This window comes from Drosophila kikkawai, chromosome 2L (genome assembly GCF_030179895.1).
Source record: "Drosophila kikkawai strain 14028-0561.14 chromosome 2L, DkikHiC1v2, whole genome shotgun sequence".
NCBI lineage: Eukaryota > Metazoa > Arthropoda > Insecta > Diptera > Drosophilidae > Drosophila > Drosophila kikkawai.
In genome coordinates, this window is record NC_091728.1 from 15,120,753 (window position 1) to 15,145,513 (window position 24,761).

Below are 24,761 nucleotides of genomic sequence, written 5' to 3' on the forward strand. Positions count from 1 at the left end.
TATAAATATCCATATCTAAAAGCATTACTTATATATAATAAAACATTTCCTTCTTCAAAAACAGCCATTTATGGAGGCTTTGCCCGCTCCTGCATAGCCAAGACCATGGAGGACAATGTCCAGAATGAGTATTTGGTCACGGATGAGAATGGCTGCGCCACCGATACCAGTATCTTTGGCAATTGGGAGTACAACCCGGATACTAACAGCCTTCTAGCCAGCTTCAATGCCTTCAAGTTCCCGTCCAGCGACAACATCCGCTTCCAGTGCAACATACGCGTCTGCTTTGGACGCTGCCAGCCTGTAAACTGCGGCGGCTACAATGCCTTCGGGCGTCGCCGTCGCGCCATTGCGGATAACTCTACCGATACGACCGCCATTGCCACCAACTCGGGTGTGGAGGGTCAACTGCGCGAAGAGATTACCATTTCGTCGAATGCCATTCTCACATTCGAGAAGCGCAGCGGCCAGGGCCTGAATGATGCCAACAGTGAGTAGTCCTCTTTATACTTTATAGGGAACGTGCATATATGTATGTATCTCGACAGAAGAGCTGGAAATAAATAGGTTTCTAGTGATTAAAGCGATTCTGAAAATGTATATCAATGTACTGCATAATTGAAAAAAAAAAATCAATTAATCGATTTTACAATCTATTTTATTTCCACCTCCAATCGAGAGATATATCTCTCTTAGTATTATATCAATCTAATTTGAATATCTCTTGCTTTTCTTTTCCAGTCAAACCGGCGGCTCAGCGCGTTGAGGATATTTGCGTTTCGATGGTGGGCCTGATCATTGCTCTGGTCATCACGGCTCTACTGGCTCTTGTGGCCGTGGCCGTGGCGGTTTCCTGCTGGCTTATGGCCTACAGAAGAAGACCCAAGACCATTGCCCCCCTGCCCCACCCGCCAGAGTTTCCCAACCCTCTGTTCGCCAATCCCGACGCTGTGCCCGAGCCCACGCCGGACTACATATCTTAAATGAAACGTAAAACACACACACACTGACATACACAAACACCTAGCTATATCTTTTAGTCTGTAGGAAAATCGAAAGAAAATGAAATCAATGTGAATTTGAAAAGCAAAAAAGTGCAAAAAGTTCTGGAAAATGAAACAGAAACTATAACTAAAGCGTGAAAGAAATGAAAGAAAAACAAAAGTACATTTGTGAAACGAAACTCGGAAAGAAAGAGAAAATGAAGAAATGAAGTGTAAAAAGCAAAGCGAGAAAAGTATGCTCGTAATTTAGTAGCTTAAGAAAATAATTTTACTAATTGTATTAACGTTTAGTATTCTCCTCTCTTCCCACTAACATGAGAGTTCCGCGTAGCGTTTGTACGGACGGAGGGCAACTACAAACGAATTCTCGTCCTCTAACGGCAACTTCTTCATTAGTCGATTATCAATATTAATATTGTTACACTATATGCATAACTAAGGACTTCCTATAAACGTTTAGGGTGTGGGTACGACGACGACGAGGACACTTGTATTATAGCACAGACACACGCACACACACACGCGAGACTACTTCCTGTAATTTTATAATAATCGCGAAACACGATACTAGCCTGTTAAAATTGAAAACTGCCTTTGATTTCCAACAAAAGACCGAACAATGCACTCCAGAATAATACTCTCTCTAGCAGTAAGGACATTTCGCGTGTGGCCCTCGTAAAACCACAGGACAATATGACAACGATTGTCCTTAGATGGATTCTACACAAGCCCTAGGTATCACACACACACACACACACACACGCATGAAGAACCAAGAGCAAGGCTCAAGGCACACGCGAAATCCTGTCCAGGACTTGTAGCGAAAGCAGAACCATTACTGCCACTGAGGCGTCAACAGCGCACAAAGGATATCTTATATCTTATATATCTATATTGCATAGGAAACACTAGGTTTGTTTATAATTTTAATCGCAACGACGACTAATGGAGGATTTGATTTTGACCTCTGTCCCTCCCCCTCCGACCTCTTACTACACTCTACTATATACAAATAACCCCTATTATTTTTGTAGTTTTTTAGTCAATTAATATTAAATTGTTGTGATTGTTTTTAATGCAAAAGAGATACTTCCACTAATTTACTAATATGTAGTAGAGACGAAAGAAAGTAGAAAGTACTTAAAAAGGCAACGAACCAGGGCTGTCGAGCCTGCCTCACCTACCCATCCATATGCTCTCTCAGGATTTGGCTCGAAGCTGTCAACGCGCCGGAAGCAAAGCAGCGAATTTCCGCTTCCGGCGCCTGTTTACAGTTCGTGTTCGATCCTGCTGGGGGCTGATCAGTGGTTGGTCTGTTTGGCGAGCTGCGGGCGGTCTGGATAAAATTAAATTATTAAAAAATGAAGTTTTAAATTAATATTATTAAACGTAAACAAAATGTATAGTCACTACTTTAAGCCGAACGTGAAGAAAGGGAATTTTCTTGATAGTAAAATACCATAAAATATGAAATAAACTCGCACTCAGAACGACACACAAAGAGACAGACAGAATTTGTAAATAAAACAGGCAATCCCCATGGTATTTTTAGTAGCTTATTATTGTTTATAGGTCTTTCCACAAATCCGAACCCAAGCCAGGCATAAAATTATTTTCTTAATAAGCCCAAGATAAACCAGAGAACTCCTTCCCGGGAGTGATTTAAACAAGTGCACAAATTATAAAAAATAACCCAGCATCGTTCACAATATTCACTAAAAAACACTTTTATTTTTCTTTGGAAGAACCGCTATAAAAAATATATTTTAAAAAATGCTTAAACACAGAGTTCAACTCTGAGTAAACACAACTTTTTGCACTGGCAGCAAATATTAAAAATGAAATAAGAAAGCTCTCTAATTGTAAAAAGAAAACACAATAGTTAAATTGTACTTGTAAAAGAGAAGAAAAAACGAGAAACGAACATAATTGTAATCGCTTATTGTAAACTAATAAATAAATAAATATAAATAAACAAAATTCAAGATTGTGACTTATTTCTGATTAAAACTGAAGCTTGCTAATTATTTTATTAAATTTAAAGCCAGCATTTCAATTGGAAACTGCCTCGAATCTGGACAATCAAGCTACTGTAGCTTCTTCTTTGTCGGCCCATTTAATCTGAATTAATATTCAAGCAACTAGCTTAACCCGTAGCTCATAATGCCCATTACGGGCAGTGGTTCCTTTCATATCTGCCCCTCTGCTATCAACACACCAAGCTCTCCGGGAGAGTCTTCCGCCAGCGAGAGAGAGAACCATACCCACAGAGCGGGAGATAGACAGAGAGCAGACCTGGTTTGTGGTGCGCCGCAGTGTAAATGATATTCGCAAACGTGGATTTGGGATTGGATCAGTTGACATTTGACGGCGCGCGTGTTGGCACGTTTCGCTCGGGGCCGACGGATCCATAATTCAAAGCGAATACGCCGGGGGCCATTCAAACGTACGTGGAAAGTGGTGTTACGGAAAGTTGAACTGCAATCGCATGGTATCGGCATACATCAAGTATACGCCGCGTTATCTTGATCTAAAATGTGTGTGTAGATTATGTTATTACGAGTATTATGATTGAAATTAGGCATTGTTCGAGCGAATGAATGAATCTCCCTAATGGAAACAAATGAATTAAGCGGCGACAGGAAAATGTGAATCAAGCAAAATGAATAAAATTACCATTATTAAGCGGCAATTGATGTCGCTCTGATTATCATAATTAAAGTGTGTGAGCGATTATCTATCTATCAGCGGTGATTCGTGTTTCAGTGTTAAATTTTATTATTTTACTGGCCGTGAATATTATTTGTTTTGGTTTGGAGTGCAGCAAAGCAATCATTAAATTCAGCAACTGAACAAACAAACCGAAGTTGTATAATGACGACTTTTGCAACAGATGGGCACAGTTTTCATTAACAAGTTGCCGGGGGTGCTAACTATTTTTTATGGTCCAGGAATAGGAACATCTGTAGAAGGTTTACGTTCATAACAGGAGAACTTATATATCTTGGTGACCCATTGTTCTTCTCTGTAGAAAGCAATTACCCAAGATTTCGTTTTCTCAGCCCTAAAAGCTATCAGTTACCACATCCCACCATAAATGATTTATTGGTTTTGCTCGGTTGCCAGCAATCAATCAAGTTTTGGCTGAAATAAAACCACAAAAGCCCCAACAGATGATCATTATTAAAAGAGAGAAGAACGATCTTTTAAGAGGCTTACCCCCTAGACAGTTATGTAAATACGATCGGCTCTAGCATTGGCATGTTTTCTAGCTCACTAGACGTTCTCTCGCGAGTCAGAAATTTACATTTTACTGTGGCTTATTTTCCATATTACAACGAGGAAAGGCCCCGTAGCGTGATGAATTTATATCGCAAATACAGTGCAAGATGCGTAATTATTAATTACATTCAGTGACCGGGTCGTGACCGGAAAGTCACTGGAGCAGATCGCGTGCCCATGACGTAGTCCGTGGAAACTTTCAAATTAATTCTGCGCTGTCTTTGCTGTCGAACAGAGCCCGATATGGTCAAAACTGGCAGGCAAGCGTCACTCAAAGCCATCACCAGAAAAAATAAAAACGAAAGCCCACGGAGAAAGGCAGTCGCCAAGAGCGGAGCTGGGGGGAGAAACCTTTAAGGTTGGAGCCCCTCGCCGATAAGATACAAATTTGTATCTGTCGAGTTGAGTGCGAGTATCTCACAGTGAGTGAGGGAGTGGAGGGGGAGCTCGCGTTTATCTGTGTGTGGTCGGTGATAAAATAATATATAAATGGGCCAAAACTCGAGCTTGTTTATTTATATAAACAAATACGAGAAATATATCAAGTGCACATAAAAATGCCCGCCACTTGAAAGAGCACCACTTTTTTTATGGGGGAGCAATGAGTTGTGAAAGTCCACAGAATGTTTATTTTGGTAAATTCCCAAGAAATTTCGGAAGAAACAACAACCTTAATTTTTATATTAAAATCGGGGGAGAGAAACTTACTCTCAAGAAAGTAATCTCTGCTCTATTAAGGCCAATAAAGATTACTCGCTGCTTTCCTCCACATGTGATTCAGTTCGTTTTGATTTAAAAGCCTAAACTCACGCGGCAAACAATAGCAGGAAACTAGCACCGCATTGTGCAATCCAAGGTTTAAATGTGATTTAAAATTGTGACAAAACAGAACCCGCAACGATGATGATAGCTATGAGAGCGGCCCCAGCAGCAGCATCATCATCATCAGTGGACCAGTGCAAAAACCAGCAGCCTCGCGAGACAAACATGATTTTATGATAAAGTGACCAGGAGCCACTAGCAACTAGCAACTAAAAGCGACGACACCCCAGCATTACCAGAACAATGTCAGACAAGAAAGATGCCACCGCTGGCTTACCTGACCAAGTGACGAGTCGGACCACGCCTCAGGCCGGTCTAACGCCTTTGCGCCACAGCCAGCTCTCGGACAGCGGAGCGGAGAGCTGCTACGAAGGTGATGAGCAGGCGCGACTCATACGTTCGCCCTCGGCGCGGGCCCACAAGTTCATCATTATACCGGCCACGCCGGGAACCCCACCTGCCGGCACCTCAGCGGGTCCAACGCCCTTCCGGCAGGCCAGCTCCACCACCTCGCTGGCGGCTATGGCGGCGTCTTTTCAAAAGCAGCAGCCGCCTTACAACCGACAGACATCGGTAAAGTCACGGCCCAGCTCGGAAGTACTGCAACCGCAACAGCATCAGATGATTATGCAGCAGCAGCAGCAGCAACAGCTGCAGGCACCGCCTCCCGGAGAAGGTGGCTCCACCTCCACGGTGACCTTTACCATAGACGACTGCGATGGCCAGCCGCCGGCTCCTTTGCCACCCATCTCGCCCACGCCGGCAACCCTGACCTGTACCACCACCACTACCATGGCCGGAGATGGGGTGGCCGTCTCGCCGCTCAGCATGGAGCTGCGCTCGCGCATCGGCAGCCACCACAGCAGCATGCGATCCGTGGTCTCAGGTGGGTCTCCCCTCTCAGATTAGGTTTCCAAAGCACTCGTATATACAAGTAATTGTTCGCTGTCGAGTGGCTTTTTCGCTGACTTTAAAGTCTCTTATAAATCTTTTAATTACAAGCCCTCGAAAAGGCATTTGAAAAGGTTGTTCTACACAAATGTTTGGGTCTTGAGTGCATAAAGTTGTTTTTAGAAATAATAATAGTAAATATTACACATGTAAACAAAGATCTATTACTTTTACTGTAAGGCATACCCGTAGAAAATCTTGAAATAGCAATGATAATTATTTAAGTGAATTATTAACCCAAAACACAACCATTTTTTCAAAATTTGTTATGCTCATAAATTAGTATATACGATATTTATAGATATCATATTTCAAGCTGTAAGCCATTAAGCTGAATGGATTTAAACCCTTTCGAAACAGAGTAAAGCTACGTATAAAACCAGTTTGTTGCAAACAAATATATTAATATATATATCGATTTGTTTTTATTTAAATTTATGCAAAAAATCTCAACTACTTACATCATATTATTATTTACAAACTTTTTTTTTAACAGAGCGTAGCCGAGTTTTTTTAAACTGAAAAATATTTACCAAGTACGTTTTTATACACTTATAATTTTTAAAATTGAATAAATCCAAGGAAAAATAGTACACAAAAAACGTTGATTTGACACTTAGATGACTATCTTATTCACTAACTTAACTAATTAATACATCATAATTTAATTTTCCTAATCTAATCAAAACATTCTCCTTAATCCCCCTCCAGGTTACCTGCCCGGCCTGAGTGACAGCAGCAACAACCTGGTCGGAGGCCTGCCGATGGCCACTTCCGGCTTACAGGCACCGCATCCGCTCTATATGCAACCGCAGGCCTCGCTGAGCGGCAGTTCCTATCAGTTTCACGACCTGGCCGCCAACCAGATCTACTCCGATGTGACATCCGTACGCTCGCTGGCCTCCATTGGCATTGGCTCGACGGACGGGCGCAAGCTGGTCATCCGGCGAGTCCCGACCACGGCCAACGAGCTATTCGACATGGTCAATCCACAGACGCCGCCGTAAGTTGAGCTTTTACAGAATTATAATATTATTTTTAGTTTTATTTTATCATTTAAAACCCAACTTAAAGAGTAACAGTAAGAACTTTACAGAATTAAAATATTATTTATATTTTTTTTTTATAAATTATATTAAGAAAACCCATCTTAAAGAATACCCATTTCCCCAATACCCAATTCCCTCTCTGTAGTTTTTAGGGCCATTAGCATATTGACAAAGGGGCGCCGATAAAACTAATGGCTAATATTGGCGCAAATTTGTCCAGCATTTGGCACCTATGCATAGAAAGCCCATGGTGTTTGGCCATTTGGCAAACAGACGAATTTTAACACCCTTGTGGCATCTTTGGGAACAGGGAACGGGCCACATGATATGGTTCCACAACGGATTTGTTAAAACGTGCCGGCCAGCCGCACACTGGCTATTTTTAAGCAACGTTCCTTAACGAGATCAATAGATCGAATTCGAGTGCTCCAATCTGTGTGAGTGTTGACCGTAGCAATTACCACTCCCCAATGTGGGCGACGGGCAGGCCGCAAACCCGTTGGAAAACTGCCGGATTCATTTTCAGTAACGCGCTAAGCCACGAACCGATCAGTTCCTCAGTCTCAGTACCCTCCTCCTCCTAGTATCCTGTCCCCAGTGATGGCCGCATGGATAACGTGAAATAAGGATAAGCATCACGAGTTACCCTAGCGCACGTCCTCAGATCAGATAACCCAAGCTTCGAGAACGTAGTTTTTAAGATGCCAAATCGCCAGGACTATGATGTCCAGTCCCAGTCGGAGCAGTCCGTCTTCCGCTTCAATCGGGTGGCCAAAGTGTAAGAATCCGAGGCAATATTCAGTGATTATGCAACTCGAATCAGGCCATGTCTGTATCTAAAGCTCCATGGGGATCGCTCTGTACATAACATATGTGTTTGCTTGGAACATTAGCGATCGAATGCTGATTAAACATGAATGATTATTTAATGGATAAGTGGACTGTTTATACTCGGCACTTAGCACTAATCCACAAAAGAGTGTAAAGATACATTTTTTTATAGTTTACCTATATATAGAGGTCCTCTGGGGCATGAAAATGTGTAAATATGATTAGATATTAGCTGAAAGAAGTCTTATAAAATTTGTGGAATTAAAACTTTCAAAATTGTTTAATAATCTATGATGCTTCCTAGTTTATTTTTCTATAAACAGACCTTTGATAACTCTATTCCCTGGTTGATTGCCATATATTTTTCAATATTTACCCTTTTAAGTCTAAACACAAAGTGACACGAACGGCTGTCTGTCTAATTCATGACACCGCCACCCACATGGCACCCGTATCCACACCCGTGACATGACAACCCCAGAGAGTACTCAGAGCTTCCCCCAGATTCAACAATGAATGCACTGTCCCACTTGGCACCTCCAATGGCCAGCCCCCATTGTTGGTTTCGTTGCTGGCATGTGATTACTATGATTAAGTCATTTGACGCATCACCTAATCTCCGAGCGTGCTTCTCTGATTATTTTACTCTTGTTTTTATTTGCAAACCTCTCCAGGCCCTTGGGCATTGATGACGATGACAGCTACCTGGACATGTCCGATGAGGCCGCCCACTTGAAGCCACGCCAGCAGCACTGGGCCAACAAGATGCAGTTCGTGCTGGCCTGCATTGGATACTCGGTGGGCCTGGGCAATGTCTGGCGGTTTCCCTACATGTGCTATAAGAGTGGCGGTGGTAAGTCTGTTAAATAATTATTTTAATTATCTATTAATATAAATTTATAATTACAACCCATTTAAATTAATATTTTTGGCATAATAATAATAAAAATGTGTGATAAATTAGGCAAAGCTCTATTTTTAATAGAATATTTGCCTGTAAGACTCTTCGTCTCTTTCCGATTTCAATTTAAAGTCAAGTAGTCAAAGGGGTCAGTTCACATTTAATATCTGGTTTTCCTGGGAAAGGCTTAGCGGAAGTCCCCTGTGAGACCAAGAGTGCCGCTAAAGGTCTGCCACATGCGATAAGGCCTGGGATATATAAAGATAGTTTGATATAGTTACTTTGATTTCGTGCGACAGCGCTGGGAAGATTTCATTTTTTGTGTTTCAGTTGCTCTGAAAAAGCATTTGACAATTTTGCGCTTTAAGCGGCATTTCCGCTGGAGCGTTTAAAAGCCATAAATTAAAATTTGTTTGAGCTCGGAATAGAGCGGTCACTGTCATCATTTGGTCGGTGTCTCTCTCTCTCGATCACGCGAGCCAGCTTGGAGGCCTGCGTCCGTCTTCATTTACACTTGGACTCGGAATTGTAATGAGGGAAACTGGCACACGACCTCCTCCTCCTCCTGATAATGACAGGGGGCAGCTACACAGATAGATAGACTTGTCTCTTGTACAATTTACATTTGTCGCTGTCAAATATTTATAATTCATTTAATTTATTTACCTAGCTGCTTCATACTGCACTTGTACATAATTATCTTGTCGATCGTTGTTCGTTTACAGGTGTTTTTCTAGTACCTTATTGCATAATACTGTTCATATGCAGCATTCCACTGCTGTTTATGGAGCTTTCTGTCGGCCAATACACTGGCCGAGGACCCATCGGTGCGCTGGGCCAGCTGTGTCCTCTGTTTAAAGGTGAGTTTGAAAATAACATTAATAAATAATGGATTCTATTGTATCATAGCCAAATCTGTGAACAGCTGAAATTTAGTTCATTTATTCAAATTATTAGTACAAATATGGGGAAGCCGAAATCCCTTGCTGTTTTCAATAGGAACCTCGAATCAAAAATCGATAATAACTTAGTCAAAAATTCATCAAATTTAATTCGGAAACCTTTTCTGTGCTAGTTTTTTCTAGGTCAACAAATCTGCATTCGGAATTTTACATTTTAGGATATTTAAATTTTTGTCAATTTTTAAGAATTTTAACGATGTAACCCCTTATCAAATTTTGACATTTTGAAAAAAAATATTTTTTTTTTAAGTTTTTTAACTAGAAAGACTTGTCTGTTGATGCTGATCAAGAATATATATGATGTATAGGGTCAGAAACGACTCCTTCACTGATAAAAATCATAAAATATACCTTTCAAGAAGATCTGAAATATTTAAATTCTTTAAAAGGGTATTTATCTATATTGCTATATGTTAATATACTTAACAAATTAAAATATAAATCATCGACATTACAAATTCCGTATATTTCGTATTTATTTAAATAAGAAATCATATCTTCCTAATCTTTTGTATAAATACTATATTTAACGTAAATATCAACCATGCGACCTGTTGCCCAAATAGCACAAAAGTATATAAAATCAGCTTTATCACTAGATAAAAATACATACAAACAAATCATCGTGACATTTTATTTTTGTTTAAATGTTGTATCTATCTAACAAAAGAGTATCTCCGGAGATACAAATTATGGCGTCATTTGTGTGTAAATGCGTCACGCCATCCAGAACTTTAGAAGCCCCCGGCAACAACAAAGGGAAACTGGGCTTGTCCATCCTACCATGACAAATAGAACAAAAGTGTCACTGCTTTCGGGCCTAGTCCATGGCCAAGGTCGGGCAAATATTTAGACCCGCTTGGCGCTTTGCTAGAGAGCCGTGTTTTCCGTTCTGATTTACACCAGAACCCCGAATCCAAATCCGCTGATAGCTCCACTTGCATACAGAGACGGAAGCTAATTAGCTGGGTCATTGTTGTGGCGGTGGCGTGAAAACCCCAAGGCAGTGCGACGAAGGCTAAGGCTGTCATTACATTGCCCGTGAATCTTGCTTACAAATGCATTTTCGTGACGCTTAATTACTGTCAATATTTCGCCAAAACAAACCACATTGCTGGCACGCCCACAACGCCCAGGCCATAAATATTAATAACGTTTAATATTATTTAACCAAGATTCGCGATGGCCAATTATGCAGATGAGAGCCAGTCTAGACATGTGATTCCAAAACCGGTCCGATTTTCATCTGGCCTAATTAAGGCTAATTTTTCCATATGCTCCACTCAATGCAACTGCCATGTAAAGCGCCATAATGTCTCTATTTGAGCTGCAACTGGTCTTGACTCGATGAATCACAATTGCCTGCTCTAATTCCAGGAGCCGGACTGGCCAGTGTGGTGGTATCGTTCCTCATGTCCACCTACTACAGCGTCATCATTGGCTACTCCATTTACTATTTCTTTACGTCCTTCAAAACGGAGATGCCCTGGATTGACTGCAACAATAGGTTGGTTAAAGATGATCCTTTATTCTTTAGCGGAAACCTAATACAACTGGTTACTTTCAGATGGAACACGCCGGACTGTTGGGTGCCACAACGCAGAGAAAACAATTCCACGGCGCCAGACACCTCACGCACTCCCTCCGAGGAGTTCTTTGAGTAAGGATGTGAAGCAAGTTTGAATCCTATTTGAGATTAATCCCCTATCTCTTACCAATATTTTAGAAACAAAGTCCTGCAGATTAGCGGAGGTCTGGAGTATCCTGGCATGATGCGCTGGGAGCTGTTCGCCTGTCTGATCTGCGCCTGGCTGATGGTTTACTTCGCCACCTGGAAGTCCATCAAGTCGTCGGCCAAGGTGCGTTACTTCACCGCCACCTTTCCCTTTGTCCTCATCATCATTCTGATGGGTCGGGCCGTCACCCTGGATGGGGCCGCCGAGGGACTCCGCTTCTTCTTCCGGCCCAAGTGGTCCGAACTAAAGAACGCCAATGTGTGGATCAATGCTGCCTCGCAGAACTTCAACTCACTGGGCATCACCTTCGGCTCGATGATCTCTTTTGCCAGCTACAATAAGTACAACAACAACATCCTGCGCGACACGGTGGCCGTGAGTGCGGTGAACATGATCACCAGCCTGCTGGTGGGGATCTTTGCGTTTTCCACGCTGGGGAATCTGGCCCTGGAGCAGAACACCAATGTTCGCGATGTCATCGGTGATGGTCCGGGCATGATCTTTGTGGTATATCCTCAGGCCATGGCCAAGATGCCGTATGCCCAGCTCTGGGCGGTCATGTTCTTCTTCATGCTGCTCTGCCTGGGCTTGAACTCACAGTTTGCCATCGTGGAAGTGGTGGTCACTTCGATACAGGACGGCTTTCCACGTTGGATTAAGCGGCATCTGGGGTATCATGAGATCGTGGTGCTGTTTGTGTGCGTCATCTCCTGCCTGTTCGGCATGCCGAACATCATACAGGGCGGCATCTACTACTTCCAGCTGATGGATCACTATGCCGCCTCCGTGACGATCATGTTCCTGGCCTTCTGCCAAATGATCGCCATAGCGTGGTTCTACGGCACAGGACGACTCTCGAAGAATGTCAAGCAGATGACGGGCAAGGCGCCATCGCTCTATCTCAAGTCCTGCTGGCTTGTCCTGGGACCCTGTCTGCTCTTTGTAAGTTACCCGGACATAATCCTCTCGTCCAGATGGTTTCACAAACTTGTATATTTTCCAGGCCATCTGGGTTCTCAGCCTGATCAACTACCACGAGCCCACCTACCACAATGGACGCTACACGTATCCCGACTGGGCCTACGGCATTGGCTGGATGTTTGCCTCCTTCTCGCTGATCTGCATACCTGGCTATGCGCTGATCAACTTCCTGCGAGCCAGCGGCGACACCTTCTGGGAAGTAAGACTTGAAGACTTTTTTCGTTATATTCCTTTTTATATTAACACATTATCCTTCCCTTAGCGCATCCGAAACACCCTGCGACCAAACATTTACGAGTGCAAAATATGCGGCGAACACCACTGCGAACACGACTTTCCCGAGCAGGAGCAATTCATGCTGGCACAGGAGCTGGCCACTGTGTATAAGCCAACCACTAGCCATCTGCTCCATTTGGGCCAGAAGCCCGGCTACAATGCCATGCACGCCTCGGCCGGCCCCGCGGAGCCCTCATATCATCAGACTAAGCATCATCCGGACGCTGGTGACCAGTAGCTGCTCTTGGTGGTTCCGTGTTCCAATGCTAGCAATATCTGAGTATTTTTAACGAATAATCTTTGTAATTTAACATCAGCAGAAATTGAATTATTTAAATAAATTGTAGAAACAGACGATGGATTGGTTTTTATGTGGATTTCCAAGGGGATCAAGTAGCTATCTTACGATATTGAAAGATTCTTTGGATATAAATTATAAATATTAAATAATACATTTAATATATTTACATTTAATACATTTCGATAACTTAAATACTTCTCAAGTTCAACCTACAGTGCCTGAACATACTGATAGAGCACATCGAACTGCTCCAGCTTGGGCACCGCATTAAAGGTGCTCCTAGTACGGCAATACTCGGCATACACCAGCTTACTCTCCTGCGACACAACTGGCGGCCGAACGCTTAAATAAGAGTCCGTGCCATAGTCACTGAGTGGTCGCAGCGTGATTCCTCGCATTATCTTGGCCAGCTCCTGGTCCCGCTGAGCCACGGCTGTCTGGGCGGGTCGGGCCCCTCCACTGGACAGCTTTCCCATTTGCACGTACTTCTTGTAAATGGCCATGCTGTGCTTGGAGGGCGCACTAATACTACATCCATAGATCTCCTCCATGGTTGGCAAACTGGAGGCCAGAGTTAAGGCAGCCGGCTCAGTCGATTCCGTCTGGTTGGTTCCGTCTTTCTCGGCAAAACTGGCACTCAGCTCCTCGTCACTGGAGCTGTCGTCACCCTCGCTGGAGCTGGACGAGTTGCTGTTCATCGAACCCGTGGAACTCTGGCCGGTCATCGAGGGATTCTGGCGGGCCTTTCGCGACGTCTGAATTTGCCGCTGGAAGGGACTATAGTTCGTGCGGAATGTGGGCATGTAGCGCATGGCCAGCTGGCAGATCTCAAAGGCTATGTGCTCGCTGAAGTCGGTCCACTTGAACGATTGATGATAGTTTGAGTACCCATCAATCATCTCCAGGCCGCTGCTATGGACGCGGAACAGCTCCCGCACCAGCTTGTTGGAGTCGGCACAGGAGTGGGGCAGGCACTCGCGCACCTTGTGGCGCACCCAGTCGGTGAGTGGTTTGCTGTTCGTGCTGGGCACGAAGGCGTTGTGCATGTCGTAATCCGTTTGGAGCTCCCAGATGGGTGGACCCACTGTGGAACATGGGAAATCTCGAAATCTCAAGAAGGAAACTCAGGAGAAAGGATACTCACACTTTGTCAGGCTGGGTTTGTATATCCCCAGAAAGATATTGATGCTGTGCTGCTTCTCGGTGTCGCTGAACGTATTGCTGTAGTAGCGACTAAGGGTCTGCATGACATCGCTGCCCTGGGAGCCCCAGGGAGCAGTCTTTCGGTACGTCTTGATCCGGTGTACCAGCTGGGATCCGCCATACTGCAGGGCCAGAGTGTCGCCGTGTTCCTCGTAGAGATTCTCCAACATGGTAACGCAATCCGAATCGAACTCCAGCTTGGCGGACTTCACGAAGCCAAGACGCTCCAGCTGATGGCCCAGGGCGCACTTACCAATTGCAAACTGGGCCGAGTTGGTGCGATCCAAGCAGTCCACACAGTTGGTACGCACGATACCCGTTTGGAGACCCAGGTCGCTGCCGGGGGCCTTAAAAAACATCCCCGTCTGCTGGATAATGCTCTCGGCATGGATGGCCAGCTGCTCCATGACATTGCCGCCGCTCAGGCGACTCTGTCGCGCCATATCGAAGTGAATGTGCTTCATGCGATGCGGCGGCGGCAGGAACTGGTTCAGATAGCGGATGCTATACTCCAGCTCCTTGGATATGATCGACTCGTGCTTGCGTCGCTCCCGTTTCTTTACCAGATTCAGCATTATCAGCGGTGCTCCGTAGTGGAACAGCAGGCGCTCAAAGTGCAGGGACGGCGTCTGGGCGTAGGGATCGCATATGTCCAGCTGAATCTGTGGCTTTGGCACCATCTTGCTGATGTCCTGCGACCAGTGCGAAGGAATTGAGCCACGCATCTGGGTGAAGGCACACATCCGCTGCCCATCGCTGACAATTTGCTCCGTCTCCACCTCGTTGGCCACGTCTCCTTGGAAGTTGGCGCCGCGCTTCAGAAAGCGAGTGCCTGCAAAGCGTGAACTCCGCCTGGCTATGAGGCAGACATTGACATGGCGCCCGAAGATGCTAATGCACGACTGACTGACGAAGCCGTGTGTGATCTCCAGCAACCAGTCCTTCAGCATGATGCCCTCCATCGGCTGCAACAGGTAGGCGTTCCATACGAAACGCTTGCGCGAATCACTGCGAAATGCATAGTCCACGCGCTCGTGCGTTTGCTCCACGTTGTTGGTCAGCGAATTCCAGTCGGGCAATGGTTCGTCACGGTCAAGGTCCACCTTTGCGCCGACAAAGCGCGGTGCCGACTCGTTGTACTGCAGCGTCCGCGTCAGATCGTACGAGTACGAGAAGTAAAAATTGCTGCGCAAATCGATATTGCTAAACATCCGCTTGTAACGGACCTCGTTGGGATGCGGTGGACGTTGGGAGGTCACCTCGTTTACGCGCACCATCACCGTGTCCTTAATGGTGTAAACTAGATGTCGGCCGATGTGGGCACAGCACTTGCGCTTGGTCACCAGCAGCAGGTAGTAGCCCTCGAGGAAGCGTACGAACCCAAGCACACCGTAAGCTGAAATCACCCTCGGCGAGCCGGTGAGCGAGGCCACAAAGCGCCTAATCTCCTGGCTGTTGAACTCGTTGGCATTCTCCTCAATGCTTAGGCGGTTGTGCGCCAGACGGTCGATGGTGAGTAGGCGGAATCTTGTCTCCCGGTTGTTGCTGCCCACCAAATAGAGACGCTGTCGAAAAAAACCAAATGTTTAGTCACCGAAAAACCGAAGCTGGGTGGCTTTACTTACCGTACGCGTCTCATACAGCACTACCTTCTGGATGCAGCTAATCAGGGGATTAAATACTATATTGGGGTTGTCATTGTTCATTTTAATAAAGTTTGTTTTCTGTGGGTTTTTAAACAACTGTGAAACTCCTTCATTCGATAACAGATAAACATAGATCAGCTGACGCTGATTAACATCAATCGTTACATTGAACACCCTGTTTATTCGGTGCTGTTAAGCGCAACAATTTAAATGTCCCTTCAGATATTCCATAAAAAACGAATTTTTACAAGTTTTCAAAATATTCAAATATAATATTATCATTAAATATCCCTCAATCATGAGTGAGGACATGCTTTCCGAGCGATCTTCTTTGCTTAAATGTCCTGGAACAGCGGGAACACTTGAATGATCTCTCCTTGCTATGCGTCAGCATGTGGCTCTTAAGAGTGTTGCTCTGACTAAAGGACTGGGGGCACTGGGAGCACTTGAACGGCTTTTCGCCGGTGTGCGTTCGGATGTGCTCCTGGAGATGGTGCTTCAGATAAAAGGATTTCGGACACTGTGAACACTTGAATGGTTTTTCACCCGTGTGAGAACGCAGGTGATTCTCCAAATGGGACTTCCTTGAATAGCTATTCGAGCACTGGGAACATTTGTGCGGCTTAAGACCTGAGTGCGTGCGAACGTGGCGATGCAAGTCAGACGACTTAACGAAGGTCTTGCTGCATTGGGCACACTTGAAGGGACGCTCTCCCGTGTGCGTCCGGATGTGTGACTGCAGCGTCGCATGCTGGGCAAATTTCTTCGGGCAGTGGCCACAGCTATAGGGCCGCTCGCCCGTGTGAGTGTGCAGGTGCACCTTCAGCTGAATTTTAGCCCGGAAAACCCTTGGGCAGTGACTGCAGGAGAATGGGTCTGGTCCACCCACCAAGTGTGTCCGCATATGCCTTAGCCAGGGAGCTCTCCGCTTGTAGGTCTTCCGGCACTCGTTACATTCAAAGGAAGTTTCTTCATTCACATTATCTCCTTGACTGTCATCATTATTGTTTTCATCGTCGCTATTACTATTGTTATCAGCCTGCTCTACATTCTTCCATTCGTCCTCGTTGTCCGATATATCCCAATCCTCTTCCTCGAGCAAGGCACACAAGGCCTCCTCAACGCCTTCATCCCTCACTTGGCAAAAGAACTGATGGCTTTTCTCACATGTCCGCCGTATATTAAACGCATTTTGCGCATCCTCCAGGCAGGGCGGGCAAATGGTTTCTGGGTAGGAATCGCCCCGTCGAACTTTAAAGCCTGTGCACTGCGCGATCATGTCGGCAATGGAGATTCCGGTTCGAGTCCGACGTCTGGCATCGAATATGTTAACCAAGTCACCGGTGGGATTTCCCAGGCAAACGCGGCAAATCCCCTCCATTGTCCTGTCAGTTTAAATCCGTAAACAAGTAAATCAATTGTAGAAAATTATGGCAGATTACCTGCTGTTGCTGTTTTATTAATTCAACAAAAATGGTTTTCCAGATGTTTGTTTACATTGTGTAGATGTTACACTGATCACCCTGTGCAATCGCTGTTAAGTAAAACCAATAGATTTTGTTCTGCAAATGTTTAAAATTACATTTTTATAACAGAAAATTATTGACTTCATGTATTGGTCGATCACTGCAGTGATTTATGAATTAACTAATATTATTTCTATTTAAATGAGTTTTACTCAGAGCCTGAATGGGAATCAGAATCTTTATGGGTTAACAAATGTCTACGAAGACCCCTCTTTTGCGCAAATTTCGCCGAGCAGTGAGTGCATTTGAAAGACTTCGCCTTGCTGTGCGTCTTCATGTGATCCTTGAGGGTGGTGCCCGAACTGAAGGTCTTGGAGCACTTAGAGCACTTGTACGGTCGCTCACCGGTGTGCGTACGGCTGTGTATTTGGAGTGATGAATTCACCGCAAACGTCTTGGAGCAGTGCAGGCAGGAGAACGGTCTTTCACCAGTGTGGGTCTTCATGTGATCCTGAAGATGAGCCTTTCGCGTAAACGACGCCGAGCAATCGGAGCACTTGTGCGGCCGGACGCCCTCGTGGGTGCGTTTATGCCGCCGAAGATCTGATGACTTGACAAAGGACTTGGCGCACTGGTCGCATTTGTACGGCTTCTCGCCGGTATGCGTCCGGATGTGCGACTGTAGAGTGGCATTTTGTGCGAAGCCCTTCGAGCAGTGGGTGCACTTGTACGGACGCTTGCCCGTGTGGGTGTTCATATGCACCTGCTGCTCATGCTTACTTCTACATGACTTTGCGCACAGATCGCAGGGGAAGTTTTTTGTATGCGATTTCTTGTGTCTTAGCCACTGCACCCTAAGCTTGTAGGTCTTGCCGCACTTGCGGCACTCAAATGGTGATTCCTTGGAGTAGGTCTTTTCATCATTCGTTTCCTCAGATTCATTGTCCGACATATCCCAATCCTCTTCCTCGAGCAAGGCGCACAGGGCTTCTTCCAAGCCCTCATCGCGAACCTGGCAGAAGAACTGGTGGCTCCGCTCGCTGGTTTGCCTTATAGTGGATGCATTTTGTGCGTCCTTCAGGCAGGGAGGGCATATGGTTTCCGGAAGGGAATCGCCAGGCTTGACTTCGAAGCCTGTGCACTGCGCGATCATGTCCGCAATATCCAGTTTTCGTCTTCCTTGGAAAATGTCAATGAGATCTTTGGAACTTTCCAAGCACACCCTGCAGATTTTCATCTCCATGGTCCTAAAGCAGTAGTATTCGATAGCTTTTCTATCAACATTTCTTAAAATAAAACATATATTAACTTACATTTTTGTTAATTTTTAAAGACGAGAACATAAAACCCTTGTTTTTAAATAGTTGTAAAGCTTAAAATGTAAACATTAGTTCATAACATTACGCAAGGTGCTGTTAAGCGCCATGGATATTACAGAGACCTACGATGTATGTGTGTTCTTTTGTTGGCCATCAGATGATCTGTATTCTTTAACTAATATTTATAATATTAAATAGTATATTACAAATAGATTTAATTTAACAATATATGTTCATTTTACATATGTAAAGTTAACAGTGCCGTGGAACTAGAAGCTGTCCTCAAGATCCTTCCCAGTGTAATCTACCGGATCCTCCTTGTGCCGTTTCATGTGGGAATAAAGACTTTGCTTTATGGTAAACGACTTCGGACAAAATTTACATTTGTAAGGTCGCATTTTTGAGTGCGTCCTGATGTGAGTTTCAAGCGTGGTTCGAGCTGCAAATGACTTCGAGCAGTCAGGGCACTTGTAGGGACGCTCTCCGGTGTGTGTGCGCAAGTGAGTTTTGAGCAGCTTTTGCCATCTAAAGGACGACGAACAGTGGGGACACTGGTGTGGCCTTTCGCCCGTATGTCCAAGCATGTGGTCTCTCAGTGAGCCGGAATAGGAGAAGGCCTTGGGGCACTGGGTGCACTTGAACGGACGCTCGCCCGTGTGGATGCGGATGTGCTTCTGCAGGACAGAGCTGTCCTTGAATGTCTTTTGGCAGTGGTCACACCTAAATGGTCGCTCCTTCGAGTGGAGCTTTATATGCTTTGTTAGGTTGCACTTAAGTCTACATCTTTTCGGACAGTGGGGACACTTGAACGCCAGCTCAGCCTCTCCACTGGCATCTTGATCCCTCGGTAACTCACACGAAGATTTATCCATTAGCTCTTCGCGTAATTGGCAAAATATTTTATGGCACCTCTCGTATGTTTGTTTGATTTGAAATGCATTTTGCGCATCCTCCAGGCAAGGCATACATATGCCTTCGGGATATGAATCCTCTCTGGCTACCTTAAAGCCGGTAATTTGCGAAATCATGTCAGCAATCGAGATGTCAAACTTAGTCGTCCCCCTGTAAATATTTACCATGCTTTCAGTCACTTCGAGGCAAACCCGGCATACGGTGTCCATTGTCCTGAAATCTAAAAATTATATGTGTAGAAACTTACTTGAAAATAGTTTATACTTACTCGTTTCAAAATAAGCTCACGACAAAATGCCAGCTGAATAATAATCACTAGAGATGTCAAAATATCGATGAACACAGGATAATCTTAGCACGAACGATATACGTATACGTATAGATTTAAATTGTTTATAGCCAGCTATTAAACAAAATATTTTTACCTACCTATACAAAATAATTTAAACAGAAGGTTGTTCAAAAACCAACAACTAATTTTAACATCACATAATTGATATAATTATATACAAAAAATAATATTTCAAAAAATAAACAACACATAAAAGTGTCCTGAATCTATTTATTTACTGTGAAAAACGTTATCTATTGGCTGCTTTTTCCCCTTCTTTAAAACTATATTTTACACAAAACCGTTTTGGGATTATAGTTAAGAGGATTTTATTTATTAAGAGTTCAATATAAATGTTGTAGCTCTAAATTATAATATTATCTTCCCCTTTTATTGCAAGTAGTCAGTAGGGGGGTTGATTAAAATTTATTGACAAATCTTAGTATCAAATAAAGTCACTTTTGGGCAATCTTGTTTAACAAATTATATTACAATTCAACTGGAAACTGTACTTCTCCTTTCAGCATGACCACTCCAGAGGGATTTACTTTTACTTTGATTTTGGTGTTCGGATACAAGACGCCGTAATCGACATTCTCGTAAAGGTCCTGAAAGAATTCAAGTTACGAGTATTAAAAATAAATTAATAACCACCGATACCCACCTCTACTCTGTAGCCAGAGAAATTGACGAGTCCAAGCTCTTTCAAGGTTACGGATATATCCGAGGGCGTGCCGTCGGTTCTTCGATTTACAAATGCGATTGCGTAGGAGTAAAAGTTTTGGTAGAGCGGTCCGATAGGTCTCGACCAAATCTCAATTCCCTTGTGCTTATAAATCCGTCTTCCCTGTATTCCAAGCGGATCCTGATCGACGGCAATTATTTTTCTATTTTGTAGGATATGCTTAAATTGCGGACGAATCGTTCGCAAGTCCACAGACATCAAAAGTGGAGCAGCTAAGATGGACCAAATGGCGAATTGGGTTTTCGCTTGCTCGTAGCTTAGCCCGAAGTTGCCAATAATTAACTGAAATTTTATTCGGTTTCAATAGTTATAAGGATAAAAAATAATTACAATTTACCATATCAGGATCGTTCCAATGGCCAGGACCAGCATTAGGAGCTATCAAGTCCTGATTATTGCCATAATAGTCGATTATATTTTCGACAGACGCCCAGGAGTCCTGGATATCATCGTAATTTCTCCACAAGTTGCAATGCGATTGAATTGACGAATAATTTGGCTGGATTCCAGCATATATTTGATAAACAGGCCAGCTGCAGGAGTATACCATTTGTTTTCCGGTCGCATTTAGGAGTCTTCCAAAGTTCGTATACCCGCGATCCATATCATAGGGCAGCGCATAGCAACCATCTAATTTCACGTAGTCTACATTCCATTCCGCAAACAAATCTGCGTCCTTTTCCTCATAACCAATAATGCCAGGATAGCCTGCGCATGTATAATTCCCATAGTCCTCGTAGATGCCGAATTTAAGTCCTCTTGAATGAATCTTTCAAAAGATTCGAATCAAATTCGATCGAAATGAGTTAGTCTGAGGTACTCACATAGTCCGATAGAGCTTTCATTCCATTGGGAAATCGTTTTCGGTCCGCCACCAATTTTCCATCATGAGCTCGATGTTTTTCCAGCCAGCAGTCGTCTATATTAATATATTCATACCCCACAGATGCGTATCCATCAGCGACTACTATATCAGTCATGGTTTGAAATAGCTGTTCACTAAATCAATACAAAAAAACAATATTTACTTATTAATAGTTATTTAAATAGTTAAACATTTACCTTATACAATTATCGGGATCATTGACACAGTCGGTATTACATCGAAATCTCTCCCAGGAAAGCCATCCCATCGGAGGAGTCCTGGCAAGGCCATTGTCAAGGCTGCTGCACAAAGAGCTACTTACTAAAATAATCCATGCTATAGATAACATTGTACTCTAAAAATATACAAATAAATAAAACAATATATATAATAAAAAATATTTAAAATCTGAAATTTTATTTTAAGAGTTTTATTTTTATACCCTTGCAGGGTATTATAATTTCAGTCAGAAGTTTGCAACGCAGTAAAGGAGACGTTTCCGACCCCATAAACCATATATATTCTTGATCAGCATCAACAGGGGAATCTTTCTAGATATGTCAGGAAGAAATCGATTTTTTGGCCATTTTTGCAAAATTTTATAAGGGGTTACATCATTAAAATTTTTGATTTTGATAAAAAATTGAATTTTCAAAATTTTTAAATAAAGTATGCAGACTTATTAACTACAGAAAATCTTGCACAGAACAGTTTTCCGATTTAAAATTAATGCTCTTTTGGCCGAGTTATGATATTTTTAATTTAAAAAAAAATCAAGAAGTTTTTTAATATAAAAAATCCGATTTTATAATACAAAATAATATTTTTCTAAGTCAAGGAATCATTTCCGACCCCATAAACCATATATATTCTTGATCAGCATTAACATGCGAATCTTTCTAGACATGTCCGGAAGAAATCGATTTTTTGGGCATTTTTGCAAAATTTTATAAGGGGTTACATCATTAAAATTAGCAAAAATGGCAAAAAATTTTGATTTCTTAAAATTTTAAATTTGGTATGCAGTTTTTTTAAATTAATAAAAACTAACACAAAACTGCTTTCCGAATCGAAATTAATACATTTTTGGCTTAGTTATGATATATTTTAATTGTTGCCTGCAAGGGTATACAAACTTTGGCTGGCCAAAGTTAGCTTTCTTTCTTGCCCTTAAATCAGTGGCGTTCGCGGCATGTTGTATCAAAACTAATCCATTTCTTATTAATTTTTTTAATAAACAAAAACAATTTTTATAAATCGCATAAGGAAAACTTATCCGACTTGAAACGAGATGGAACGGTGGGATTATGGAAGACTGGCTTTAACAAAGTGGCAAGAAATGGCAACGCTGTTAAAGCCAGGCTCTCGGCTGCTTCGAACAATGGCCAAAGAAGGGAAGAGAGACAAAGAGAACAAGTTTTGGGTCTGTAGAAGAGAAGAGTTGAAACTCTAATTGATTTGAATATCGAATTTGTTCTCACGTCATTAAATCCGCCACTTATGTATACAAAAAGAAAGTGCTCAAGCGCACATTAACTCGCGACATTTTGTTAAAAATAAATCAAAATATAATACACTCCCGAATATATATCTGAGACTTTATGTTTATGAAAATAAGTCAGTTGAACTGATCTCTCAAGTAGAGATAATATATAAATTTAAACCATTATGTATACGCACTCGGGGCCAAATTAAATAGCTTGCCAATTTTTATCCCGTACATACACTTAAAAGAAAAAAATAAACTAGTTTGTGAACAGAAATGTATAGTACATACCAATGATTTCTATTTGTATATTTGCAGCGCAATTAAGTAATTGAGTTTTCCGCATTTGAGTTGGTTTGTCCAAGCCAAATTAAGTTGATTAGGAGGCCTAAGTAGTCAAATTTTCTGAATTGGTAAAGTCAACTCCCTTTTTTGGTTCTATTCAGGGCTTTAAAGAGCCATCCGTATTTAAAGCTATAAATTCAATGCCATTTTGAGCGCCTAACTGGAAGCTACTGACGAATTAATTATGTGGCATTGTTTACCCAAGAACTTGGGCTAATATGTTTTGTATATATCCACAGATTAATAAGATGATAAGAAACCAGTTTCAGGTGAGAGAATAACGTAGCATAATTGCTGTTTGAAAATAGCAGTATGTACAAGCGGGCTTTAAACAAATATTTTTACTTGTTGCCTTCTTGTTCCCCTTTTTTTTTAACATTTTTTAAAGCCTTTCTAAGGTTGTGTTTATTTCGTTTAATTATGTAAAATAAATTTGTAAATGCTAAATTGTGGACCTAAATACAATATGAATTAAATACAATTGTTTATTATAGACTAATTAACTTCAAGCTGCTTTATAATATTTTTGTCTCGGATAAATTGACACTTGTGCTCGTATTCCAACAGAGACTCCTCCAGCTTGGCGAACTCCAGGAGCACACTTTTGTTGTTTCTTCTGATTTGTTTCATAAATTTATCCGTAATGGAGGTATCTTCCTCGGAAATAGCTGAGGGTAAAATTTGTATTATATTTTATAGATTTAACAATAAATGATAAATGTAATACATACATTCTTGCTGATGTATGGCCGGGTTTCCTGTCGAGATGGTCGAAAGATTGGAACGACCAATTTTCTCACCGCTCTCCACAAACTGGGCTATAACATTTCGGAACTTTTCGGGTATCAGAAACAGCCGGTCGACATTGCCCTTTTTGTAGCACAGATAGGCGCTTTTCATTTGAAACCATTTCCGTCTTATTTGCGTGGGCGACTTGTTTGGAAACCCATGTTTTTTCATTTGATTGGCAATTTGTATAAATGTGTATTGCGTCGTGCTCGTGGACAGAGCGCCCTGGCAATTATTGACCTCCTTTATCAAATTGAGCATGCACTCGATTTCGGCGGATACCCAAAAGTTTCTCTTTAACTTTTCGGACTTCATTTTATGAGCGTAAATAAATTAAAATATTTACAAATTGTTATTTTCAAAAAGTGTGACTGCACTTGGAAAAGCATAAAATCCAAGGAACAGAATGGAATGGAACTAATCATAAATAAAATAGAGACCCATGTGGGTTCATTTAACTTGTAGATTTATATAATATTTCTTAAAATGGTTGCTAATCAAAAAAGCTTAAAGTTAGTTAACTGTAAATATAACATAATTAATGAATTTTATTAACAT

The 24,761-nt window shown here is 42.6% G+C and overlaps 8 protein-coding genes across 30 annotated transcripts in view; 2 read left to right on the forward strand and 6 right to left on the reverse strand.

Moving 5' to 3' along the window:
* The window catches only part of dpy (fibrillin-like protein dumpy), a 120,202-nt gene extending 118,433 nt beyond the window's left edge, over nt 1-1,769 (forward strand). For all 14 annotated transcript variants that reach the window (XM_070284931.1, XM_070284908.1, XM_070284909.1 and 11 more), the window contains 2 exons: nt 65-490; nt 742-1,769. In XM_070284931.1, coding sequence (XP_070141032.1) covers nt 65-490; nt 742-983 — 668 coding nt within the window. In that variant the 3' untranslated portion in view covers nt 984-1,769. The remainder of the gene's footprint in view (nt 1-64; nt 491-741) is intronic.
* A 1,604-nt stretch (nt 1,770-3,373) lies between these two features.
* ine (solute carrier family 6 member inebriated) lies at nt 3,374-13,149 on the forward strand. Of its 10 annotated transcripts, none has more exons than XM_070289147.1 (10): nt 3,374-3,541; nt 5,025-5,994; nt 6,771-7,062; nt 8,614-8,792; nt 9,566-9,700; nt 11,180-11,309; nt 11,370-11,462; nt 11,529-12,480; nt 12,542-12,718; nt 12,782-13,149. In XM_070289147.1, exons 2-10 carry the CDS (start codon nt 5,352-5,354, stop codon nt 13,031-13,033), a joined length of 2,853 nt encoding a protein of 950 aa, XP_070145248.1. In that variant the 5' UTR covers nt 3,374-3,541; nt 5,025-5,351; the 3' UTR covers nt 13,034-13,149. The 10 variants fall into 10 exon arrangements, with proteins under 10 accessions (XP_070145248.1, XP_070145245.1, XP_017025760.1 ...); XM_070289144.1 differs by having other exon boundaries at nt 5,068-5,994; XM_017170271.3 differs by having other exon boundaries at nt 5,086-5,994.
* Nucleotides 13,150-13,222: 73 nt separating this feature from the next.
* Nucleotides 13,223-16,074, reverse strand: FIG4 (polyphosphoinositide phosphatase FIG4). The gene is made up of 3 exons (XM_017170279.2): nt 15,925-16,074; nt 14,241-15,864; nt 13,223-14,180 (listed from the first exon to the last, which is right to left on the reverse strand). The coding sequence occupies exons 1-3, from the start codon at nt 16,003-16,005 to the stop codon at nt 13,306-13,308; spliced, it is 2,580 nt and encodes an 859-aa protein (XP_017025768.1). The 5' UTR covers nt 16,006-16,074; the 3' UTR covers nt 13,223-13,305.
* A 106-nt stretch (nt 16,075-16,180) lies between these two features.
* On the reverse strand, nt 16,181-17,522 carry Paris (Parkin Interacting Substrate). The gene is made up of 2 exons (XM_017170280.2): nt 17,388-17,522; nt 16,181-17,330 (listed from the first exon to the last, which is right to left on the reverse strand). Exon 2 carries the CDS (start codon nt 17,324-17,326, stop codon nt 16,238-16,240), a length of 1,089 nt encoding a protein of 362 aa, XP_017025769.1. The 5' UTR covers nt 17,327-17,330; nt 17,388-17,522; the 3' UTR covers nt 16,181-16,237.
* A 97-nt stretch (nt 17,523-17,619) lies between these two features.
* Nucleotides 17,620-20,032, reverse strand: LOC108077099 (zinc finger protein Paris-like). Its single transcript, XM_017170282.3, has 3 exons — nt 19,911-20,032; nt 18,725-19,862; nt 17,620-18,658 (listed from the first exon to the last, which is right to left on the reverse strand). Coding segments are annotated over exons 2-3 (1,041 nt in total). The 5' UTR covers nt 18,727-19,862; nt 19,911-20,032.
* LOC108077100 (zinc finger protein Paris-like) lies at nt 19,000-19,602 on the reverse strand. The gene has a single exon (XM_017170284.2). The coding sequence runs from the start codon at nt 19,600-19,602 to the stop codon at nt 19,000-19,002; it is 603 nt and encodes a 200-aa protein (XP_017025773.2).
* Nucleotides 20,033-20,389: 357 nt separating the features above from the next.
* LOC108076959 (alpha-N-acetylgalactosaminidase) lies at nt 20,390-21,932 on the reverse strand. The gene is made up of 5 exons (XM_017170009.2): nt 21,781-21,932; nt 21,543-21,717; nt 21,056-21,487; nt 20,638-21,000; nt 20,390-20,581 (listed from the first exon to the last, which is right to left on the reverse strand). The coding sequence occupies exons 1-5, from the start codon at nt 21,930-21,932 to the stop codon at nt 20,462-20,464; spliced, it is 1,242 nt and encodes a 413-aa protein (XP_017025498.1). The 3' UTR covers nt 20,390-20,461.
* A 1,881-nt stretch (nt 21,933-23,813) lies between these two features.
* Nucleotides 23,814-24,587, reverse strand: LOC108076943 (uncharacterized). Its single transcript, XM_017169990.3, has 2 exons — nt 24,146-24,587; nt 23,814-24,082 (listed from the first exon to the last, which is right to left on the reverse strand). The coding sequence occupies exons 1-2, from the start codon at nt 24,516-24,518 to the stop codon at nt 23,910-23,912; spliced, it is 546 nt and encodes a 181-aa protein (XP_017025479.1). The 5' UTR covers nt 24,519-24,587; the 3' UTR covers nt 23,814-23,909.
* Between the last annotated feature and the right edge of the window lie 174 nt (nt 24,588-24,761).

Bases quoted from the DNA above. Each gene is read 5' to 3' on its own strand.
- Paris (XM_017170280.2), bottom strand. From the start codon at position 17,326: ATGGAGGGGATTTGCCGCGTTTGCCTGGGAAATCCCACCGGTGACTTG.
- LOC108076943 (XM_017169990.3), bottom strand. From the start codon at position 24,518: ATGAAGTCCGAAAAGTTAAAGAGAAACTTTTGGGTATCCGCCGAAATC. The intron at 24,083-24,145 runs GTATGTATTACA...TTTTACCCTCAG, and splicing joins GGCCATACATCAGCAAGAAT to CTATTTCCGAGGAAGATACC.
- LOC108077100 (XM_017170284.2), bottom strand. From the start codon at position 19,602: ATGGATAAATCTTCGTGTGAGTTACCGAGGGATCAAGATGCCAGTGGA.
- LOC108076959 (XM_017170009.2), bottom strand. From the start codon at position 21,932: ATGTTATCTATAGCATGGATTATTTTAGTAAGTAGCTCTTTGTGCAGC. The intron at 21,488-21,542 runs GTGAGTACCTCA...ATCTTTTGAAAG, and splicing joins TGAAAGCTCTATCGGACTAT to ATTCATTCAAGAGGACTTAA. The intron at 20,582-20,637 runs GTGGGTATCGGT...GAATTCTTTCAG, and splicing joins TCTCTGGCTACAGAGTAGAG to GACCTTTACGAGAATGTCGA.
- ine (XM_070289147.1), top strand. From the start codon at position 5,352: ATGTCAGACAAGAAAGATGCCACCGCTGGCTTACCTGACCAAGTGACG. The intron at 12,481-12,541 runs GTAAGTTACCCG...TATATTTTCCAG, and splicing joins TGGGACCCTGTCTGCTCTTT to GCCATCTGGGTTCTCAGCCT. The intron at 12,719-12,781 runs GTAAGACTTGAA...TCCTTCCCTTAG, and splicing joins GCGGCGACACCTTCTGGGAA to CGCATCCGAAACACCCTGCG.
- FIG4 (XM_017170279.2), bottom strand. From the start codon at position 16,005: ATGAACAATGACAACCCCAATATAGTATTTAATCCCCTGATTAGCTGC. The intron at 15,865-15,924 runs GTAAGTAAAGCC...TTTTTTCGACAG, and splicing joins TGCTGTATGAGACGCGTACG to CGTCTCTATTTGGTGGGCAG. The intron at 14,181-14,240 runs GTGAGTATCCTT...CATGTTCCACAG, and splicing joins CAAACCCAGCCTGACAAAGT to TGGGTCCACCCATCTGGGAG.